This window comes from Lupinus angustifolius, chromosome LG01 (genome assembly GCF_001865875.1).
Source record: "Lupinus angustifolius cultivar Tanjil chromosome LG01, LupAngTanjil_v1.0, whole genome shotgun sequence".
In the NCBI taxonomy this organism is placed as follows: Eukaryota; Viridiplantae; Streptophyta; class Magnoliopsida; order Fabales; family Fabaceae; genus Lupinus; species Lupinus angustifolius.
The window spans coordinates 19949743-19959086 of record NC_032009.1 but is presented as its reverse complement, the minus strand read 5'-3'; the positions used below and the strand labels follow the sequence as shown (position 1 = coordinate 19959086).

General features: G+C 38.3%; 1 protein-coding gene across 4 annotated transcripts; it reads right to left on the bottom strand.

Moving 5' to 3' along the window:
* LOC109352316 (eukaryotic translation initiation factor 4G-like) lies at positions 405-8566 on the bottom strand. 4 transcript variants are annotated; one of them, XM_019594247.1, is made up of 11 exons: positions 8420-8566; positions 8142-8334; positions 7456-7592; positions 7063-7206; positions 6844-6911; positions 6711-6767; positions 5097-6473; positions 4682-4988; positions 1917-4356; positions 952-1146; positions 405-872 (listed from the first exon to the last, which is right to left on the bottom strand). In XM_019594247.1, exons 2-11 carry the CDS (start codon positions 8312-8314, stop codon positions 542-544), a joined length of 5229 nt encoding a protein of 1742 aa, XP_019449792.1. In that variant the 5' UTR covers positions 8315-8334; positions 8420-8566; the 3' UTR covers positions 405-541. The 4 variants fall into 4 exon arrangements, with proteins under 4 accessions (XP_019449792.1, XP_019449800.1, XP_019449809.1 ...); XM_019594255.1 differs by having other exon boundaries at positions 1917-4266; positions 8142-8566; XM_019594264.1 differs by having other exon boundaries at positions 1917-4266; positions 4736-4988; positions 8142-8566.

The following is a 9344-nucleotide window of genomic DNA, read 5'->3' as shown; positions in this document are numbered from 1 at the left end:
AAAATGAATGAAAGCATGTTTATCATTTATCCATGTAAATGAATTTTATGAACACAATTTTCAATAAAAACTTACACATTAGGGATAAATGATAAAAAAGCTCATTTGCTAATAATTTAAAATATAATTGTGACTAAATTAATATTGTAAGAAAACAATTCATAGATTTTAATATACAAAAAACAATTTCATTTCTTACAAGAGAATAAGTTTAAGAAACAAATAAAAAATCATGCTTTCATTAGTAACTCCAATAAAATGTGAGCATAATATAGGACTGGAGGACCATTTCTAAAATACAAATATATTACGTAGTAATTGGAGGATATAACATATCTCCTGGAATGAAGAAATACTTTATTTTCTTACGTGACACCTTCACAAAGATAGTCATGAAAAACGTATAGCATAAATAGACCTTGATACTGATGGAGAAATAAATATTAAGATAGGAAATCCCATATGAAAATTGTTCAGCCTACTTCTCTCATGGAGAATATCATCTCTGCATATTATAAGAAAGTGAAACTATAAAGGATAGCTAAATAAATTTCTCTAACTTCCTTGAGGTAATGGGATTAGGTGGCCTAAAAGTTTCTAACAACAAGTTAGAGCTTGTAAGAAACTCACTAAGTACAGCTTCCCCTTTCTCCATTTTTATTGACTCCAATGTCCATCCTAGAACATCAGCTGCAAGCCCAGCTTCTAAGAGACTCCCTGCCTCTTCTCCGCCATCATGTATTAGCCGCCCGATCTCATTCAAGGTGACTACACTCTCTGTTATAACTCTCGCGAAAATTCGTCCAAGAAACTCAGCTGCTCTGGGGGCATCATTAACAGCATCCTCCAATGTGCTGAGAACAGATTCAAACCTACCCAAAACATGAAGGGACAAAAATTAATGTGATCTGCGTCTTCACAATAAAATAGTTTTTAGCATATAAATCTCACCCTTTGACGAGATGGGCCTGACTCAAGGTTCCATCCTGAGATTTCACAAGGTTGACTAGCAGTGTAGCCAAAACATCTCTTTCTGTGTCCTTTCTCTCAAATGAGTCTGTGACCCAAAGAGAAACCATAGAAGGATGAAAGCTTGGAGAGCTCAAATCTTTGATACATAATGCAACTTCCTTGTCATCTCTAGCACTGGAAATTTCATAATATCCAGTAAGACAATTGACATGACAAGATAATAACTAAATGCATAAGATACTTTATCATGATCCCCAAAATCTACAAGCAAATAACCACATCAAAACCAGTAAAGTATGAAATATTATAACAGAATAAAGTACCTCCTGGTATAAGGAAATAATTTAATTCCTCCAGCCACTAAAATCATGACATGTGTCCTATTTAATCATTTTCTATAAAAATATTTCTAAAACTAAACAAAATAGTACACGTGTCATACTTTTACTAGCTGGAGAAGATAAGTTATCTCCTGGTATGAGGATATACTTTATTCTCATATTATAATTGGCTTGATAACGTTCCATTGATATAGGTCGAAGTTGTATCGAAATGCACATTTTAAATATGATTAGATATTTAGATACATTTGTGTGTCACAACTCTTCAAGAGCGCAAGCTTAAAAGGCAACATGCTTTACACCAACCTACTGTTCATGAATCAAGGTCTAAATAGAAAAAGACAACTAGGTGAACAAGATAGATTAATTGAGGAATATGACAAGAATTCAGAAAAGTAGCTAAATCAAGTGACACACGCTGAAGAATGAGAAATATGATTCTGGCCCTGGAAAAATAGGACATGTTGAATCTCGAATGTACAGATGTTTGCACTTAAAAATGATAAATACTATACTGATCATGCAATCTTCGCAGCCAAAATATAAGTGGCAACTAAAAGTGAACCAAAGAAGTTAGTCACAGCACCAAGTGAAAAACAATACCTGTAATATTCTCTGATTGCTGCCATGGACATGTCCTGCAGTCGCTCTTCTGACCATACCTTCTCTGAAGGAACATTGTGGGAGACTGTTGAACCGTGCAATTGAGCAGTAGGTGAAATTAAAATAGGTTTGTCGAGATTCCGATCTCCATTATTCAAGTCTCTGTTACCATAGTTAATATTACGCTCATAAGCACTTGATTGATCATAACCAACTGAACCGGAAAATCTATCCACGTGTCTTGATGCAAGAGCCTCCCTTGAATTGTATGGTGCGCTCTCTGGTAAATTGCTATAATTATTAATACCACTTGTCATTCTGTGAGAGTCTCCAGGCAGAGGAAATCCATCAGAATTTGATGAACTCGAAATTACTGGCGATCCTCTAATTGACATTCCCCTGGCAAGGCCACCTTGGGGTCCCAAGGTTAAAGAATTCTCGGCTAAGGTTCTTTGAGGCAAAGGAACTGACAAGGTCCTAGCCTCATAAGATTGCCTTTCCTGAAAACGAGCATCCTGAGAACCATACCCCCGAACTTGAGTAGGCTGCCCACGCAGTCCACCCACCTGAGCAGTAGGAGAAGACAACACTGATGACCCTCTTGGGCCAAAATCCATGGGGTTCCTTCTTGCAGAAGGATTGTTGCCCGGACCTCGACCAGTCCTACTAGCTTGAGCTTGCCTCTCTTGCACAGCATCTCTGTGTACCTCATCGATCTTCTTCGGACCTTCAACTTTCCTCCTTTCTTGCCATTTATTCTTTCTCAAATCAATTGAATCCTTCAACATGAACCTTACCCTTGAAGATAAGTTCATATTGTTTGATAACACCTTTATTCTTTCAAAATACGCATCAATATGAATCTTGGCTTTGGGGTGGTCAATCATCTCCCCAATTGTACTCATCAGCTTGCACAATGCTTCAATGTCTTCCTCATCTGGATCCTGATACTGACCCAGTAACTTCTTGATGCACTCGTGCATTATCCTCTCGGTCAACATTCTCTTCTTATATAGTTCTCCAATCAATCTGATGTTGCCCAACATACGCCTTCTTGCCTTGACTCTTCTATCCTCCCTTTCTTCATCTGACTGTTTTACCTCTCCCTCGTCAGCCTTATTGGCTTCCTCTTGTTCTTTTTCACCCCTCTCGAATTCCTCTTGGCATTTGTTTAATAATAATCTCTTAAATGTTATCTTTTCATTGTCCTCACTTAAATCAGGCAACTCAGAAGCCAGATGTGAACAGAAGTTGGCGTACATTTCACAGAAGGTAGGCTCCGTAAGAGCCTTCTCAAAGATCTGTGAGATCACACCAGTGAGGGTGACTGCATTATCAATATTAACTGCTTTTACCTGTTCAAAAAGCCTCTCAAAATTCTGAGGGGTTAGTTTGTTCAAGATAGCTTTCAATTGTCTCTGCTTTGCCTGTTCCGCATCTGGTATTTTACCCACTTCATACTTCTTCTCAGCTTTGTGCATCATCTGTAAAGGAATTTGAGGTGAATGAATTAAACCCCTCTGCTGGAAGCCAGCAGAACGTTGCCACCTTTCACCATCAGGGCTATTTCTTTGCATTCCACCCTGATTTCCCATCGATTCAACTGACCCATACTGTAAGGGTATCTGTGATCGAGGATTCCTTAAAACACCAGAATTACCCCCTTGGCCAGCTCGATATCCAGCGTTACCTCCAATACCATCCAAACCACGTCCAGAATGAAAAGCGCCAGAAACTTTATTCCATCTCTTATCCTCAATCATACCACTTCCACGGCGATCCATCCGAGACATTCCATCCAGCATATCTACATTTCTTCGGGGGTTAGGATGTGAATCCCGCTCAAAAACATGAACACTCCTAATATTATTGCTCATCAAAGCCCCATCAAAGTCTGCCGAGATTTCAAAACCTTCAGGAAGATCAGTGCATTGCTCTGAGAATTTCAAAAGGAAATCTCGAGAGTACTTTTTGGCTGTACCTCCACTTTCATCGCTAACCTGTTGTAATTTATCAGCAGCTTGAAGTTTGGGTGTAGACATGTCAGCTGCATCCTCCCAGTCATCAGGTTCAGCTTTACTCTCTCCACATTTCTCGGTTGCTACAGCACCCAGTTGAGCAACATCAGCCGGCAACTGCTTCAAACTTCTAGAAGTAGAATCATTTTCGGTGGTCTCTGAACTCAGTACAGCTTCTTTCTTTTCCTCGGGTCCCTTGTATGCATTATAAATATCAGAAATGGATCCGGCAGCGTCTGCTTTCTGAAGAATCTCTTTTCTTTTCTTCTTTGCTTTAGATGTATTATTCACCTTATTTGCTTCTGAAGCTTGTGTATTCTTGTTACCTGACACTGGAAGAGACATTGAGTCAATGCCAGCATTATCTGAACAATCCTTGACATGTGTTGAAGTTTTTTCTGGATGATCAGCAGACTGTGGGTCTGACATGTCAGAATTTTCAGAAATTGTACCATCAGTAACTACATTATCATTTCTAATTAAAAGACACCTACAGAATTCAATGTGGTGAAGGTAAAAGTGCCTAAATTATCACCAGTGATGGTAAATTCTGCACTGCAACTTAAAGATTCATCCTGTTGTTGCTGTACAGTCTTCAAGGTAATCGGTTCAGTGCTTACCATTGCAGCATCTCGTTCTGATTTTTTAAATTATGTTCCAACACATAATATTTTGTTTGTAACCTTCTAGAGATGATTTATAATTTTTATTGGAAATTTCCACAAATATTATGATTTACAAGTTTACCTTCTGGTGAATCATCTATCTTATCGTGCTTATCATTGTTCAAACTATCAGCACCTTGTGTTCCATATCCTTCCGCTGAAACACGAGCTGAAAAATCGGCAGAACAGTTGGTCTTCGCTTCAACAGCACTTGGAATGCTCCTGCTGGTAACTGATGCTGTGTCAGGATATGATGGAAGAGCTTCAGTGTTAACTGCCACAGAATACTTTATTTTAGCTCCTGCAGGTTCGGAAACTCCAATATCAGATTTACCAATGTCAACAGCCTGAGAAGACACATTAGCCTCTGTAGGGGATTTCACAGGAACCTGTGGGGAAACAAAAAATACATATAATATGCTCAAGTTAACCAAGATCACATTATATACATGTATATATGTAATTCTATATCATCTATAACAAAGCACTTCCAATACCTGTTGTAATTGACCTTTCTTCGATGGATTACTATGATTATCCTTCAGAGAGTTAGAACTACTAAGAGATTCCTTCATTTGGGCTTCATTATTAGACACAACCAGGACAGAATCCATACTAGGAGTTGATGAAGGAAGTGTCAAGGGAGTGGCTGTAAGCTTCTCATCAGATACCGCAACAGATGCAGAAGATTCTTTTGGCAGTGAACACAAAACTGAAGAGTTGCTGGCCAATTTAGACGTCAGTGAGGAGTTATCTGTACCAGTTTCAGAACCTTTTTGTAGCACAAAGGAGCTAGTATCAAAAGACGCTGTTGAACTAGACTCTCTATTTTGAATACCAGAAATACTGGAATTGGGCAATGATGAGTCCACAACAGCAGATAGGCCACTTGGCTTAATAGTTACAGAAGTTGCTCCAAATGGAGCTGATGATGGCACATTAGGCACATCACGGGAACTTTCTGAATTATGTGCTTCAACAATGCCAGTAATAGGAGTGCTAGCTTTCGGAGAACCAAGTGATGATGAATTCATGAAACCAGCATTTTCTGGACCATGGTTCAACGGATAATTAGATCTTGGTTGTTGAGAATTTGGAGTTATCTGGCTGCTTGTTGGCGGAAGAGAAGTAGGAGGTGGATAATAGCGAGAACTTGAATAATAGTTCATAGGAGTAGAAGCTGCAAGAGATTGAACAGGCTGAGATTGAGAAGGCATGTTAGGATGCGACCTGACACCCGATGTTCCACCATCTGAATAAGCATCTGTTTTTTTATCAAGCCTCAGCTCTTCATGTGTCTCGGGATGAGTAATCTTCACAGTAGTAGTTTTTCGAGAAGTGGCAAACTTTCCTCCTTGCTGCTGAGGATATTGGGGGCTTATGCCAATGCCCATACCTAACTGATGGGGCAGCTGATGACTCATTGGAGGAGTAAAACTCATGTTCTGGCCTTGATGCATTATCCTTGGATGATGCATTAGATGAGGTCGAAGACCAGGCACAAAAACCTGTTGTTGCACTTGGGCAGCATTTCCAAATGGTATAGGTATCGGCATAGGCATCTGGAGGGATGCTGTTGAAATATCCTGAGATTGAATATGTGGATTAGGACCACCAAACTGTAAAGATGCCTGGGAGTGATGATATGGCATTGCCATTGAAGGCCCAGTTACAGAAACAACAGAAGGCTTCTGAATCAGGCCTGCTGGGATCGAAGCTGATACCTGAGGTTCCTTCCTTCCCTTAGTTCCTATATGAGTCTCCCCAGCATTAGATTGATAAGTGACACCTGCATCTTTCCTAGGTGGTTGCTGCTGCTTCGGAACAGGTGGTGTCGGCCCTGAAGGCACAGATCTAAAGGAGTCGTGATGAACCTGAAAGTTTAGCAATTAGAACCATACAAAAAATTACATCACTATGAAAACACACATAGCAAGCTGAGACTTCAACCAACAAAAACACGTAAGGGAAGTTGCCAGAGCAGTTCTTGTTCATATTAAAATAGCAACTTAAATAATATCATATTTCCCTCATAAGGAGAGGGCAGGGGCAGTAAATCTAAATCTATATTGTAATGCAAAAATCAAGGGGATAAAAGTAAAAAACAATACCTGATCATGCTTCTGCTCGTCTATATTAGGAGGAGCTGAGCTAGTGCGAGCTGGAATCTGCATATGGTATACAAGAACATGAACAATTACTCACTACAATAGACATCAAGCAATTAATTTATAAGAAACTCACTGCCATCCCATTCATAAAGCCAGGACTAATGGATCCAAATTGGAAAGGGAATGTCTTGGATGCATCTCCTGGGGCAGACAGAAATATTCAAATCATATCAGTTTCACAACTCACAATTAAGATGTAGGCAATTAATAGCTAATAAGGAAAATCATTTTGAAAAATCTAAAACAACTATGACCCAAGTTACAAGCCTTAAAAGTTATAAGGCTAGCATACCCTTAGCCGGGGTTGTAGGGGTGGCTGCACCAGAACTCATGGGGGGTGGCGGTTGAGGAATTGAGGCTTTTGGAACGGCTTCACTGCTCCTCTGTGCAGCTGATGATTCAGATGGTTTGGTTGTAACTGACATACCAGGGGCTCCTGTATACCACATGTCCACATGAATGAAAGAAATACATAAAAAAGACAACCATAAGTTACCAAACACTTGACCACAAAAATAACATCAGCATATTCTTCCATTATAAGGAGAGAAATTTTCCACTTTATCCATGGTAAAGTTTATACACACTGGCATACATACATTTTCAATGAGCAACATAACCTGGCACTAAAAATCAATTAAGAGAAGAGTTACATTTTAAAATAAAAAATCTTCCTCAACCTTACCATGCAATTGTGGTTGTACGTGGGATCCATTCTGTATGGTACCGGCAGCCGGAGCATAATTAGCCTCTGTTGAATTCACTGGGGTAGGGTTTGCCCTAGATTGCCCACCTTGTGCATTATTAGACTTCTTGTTGAAACTAGAACAAGCAACACATGACTCAATAAAACAGAAAGAAAAAAAAACAGCACATTACTTATAAAAGAATGCTGACACAGTGCACGAGGCTCCCATCTGCTAAGGTCTGAGTCTCATGATCACTAAATGGAGAGGGTGTCGCCGCCTTTACGTTGCACCAAGGCTTACCCTCTTGTCCGGGTTAAAAATTAATAAGGCCTATTTGTTTATACTTTTTCACACAAAATATTTACAAAAAACAATTCCTCTGATTGAAAAAAAGCATCACTTATAACCTTCATATGCTTCTCTTTAGTTGCACTTATACTTAAAAACATTGATCCAAAGAAAGAAACACAAGTTTTCAGTTTCTATAAAATCCAATTTTGGAGAATCACTTTTTTTAAGCCTAAAACAACCAAGCCCTTAATATCCAAAACCAGTTCTTTCCAATCTACACTACCAACACAATTGTACATTCTAGTAAAATCACAAACCCAACATACTAAAAATCACCCCAAAAAACACATAATTGAATTAAAAATAACAAATTTACAAAACCCTAAATTACCTCCGGGTAGATGAAATTGAGGAACCACCAGCACCACCACCGGCACCACCACCGGCACCGGGCTTGACGTAGGAGGGTGAGGAAGGGCGGTGATGATTGAATGTGGCGGATCGACCTGATTTTGGATACACAGACTGAGTCTTATTATCCGAGTTTGATTGATTGAAGGACATAAATTCAAACCCTTTGATCACTGAAATAGTAAAAAATGAAATTAGGGTTCTATTGATGGGTGGTAATGGGAGTGTGAGAAAAAACGTAATAGAAGAATGAAATACAAATTGGTGAGAGAGTGAAGAAGAAGAAGAAGAAGATGATGAAGATTAAGATTAAGAAAGGGTCAAAAGTGTAGATTTTTCAGGAGATCACTATTCCAATGCCATGCGGTTTTTCTGACACCTATGCATGGATGCTATTCCATTTCACAAACCCTTCTCTACTTTCTATTTTTATTGATAATCTATCAACCACGACGTGTTAGTCTAGTAGTGTAAGATCGATCAGATCATTAGAAAAACCAAGAAATCAAAACAGTGTTATTATGCTTTAACTATAACAAAAAAAGTACGATAAATTTAAATTTTAATTATACAACAAAGATTTTGGTATAACACAAGATAAAAAATGACAAACATAATCGTAAGTAAGTTAAGAATACTTGATTTTTCACCTAAAAATGATATTGATTTGATTGTTTTTTTTTTATTGACTTGGCCGGTCCAACCACTCTGACCATCTGAGTCATCAGTTTTAGGCTTAACCTAATTGAGTCAACCTGATTTTGATGCAAAATCGGTTACATGAGAGACTAAGACCGGTTAGATAACCGATTCAAGGTTGAACCGGACGGTTTGAGCCAAGTTTTATAACACCAAATCAAAGACTCAATTCCTAATAACGACATTCGTTAGGAATAACCTTCATGTACCTAAAATGGATTAGTTCCTTACTCAACTATGAAGAAATATATTTGGTGGTAACAAAAAAAAATCCGTGCATTAATGATTATAAGAATATTTTTTATATTATTACTATATCATCAAATTGATTATTTAGTGTTATTTATTATCATTGATTCTTGAAGTATTTATGTATTATTTATTACATGTGATTTGGTGGGGATGATGATCTCTTTCTAACTATTCATGTGTCTAACAATTTGGAATCTTATTAATATTGATTTATATATTTCTTACATAGGAA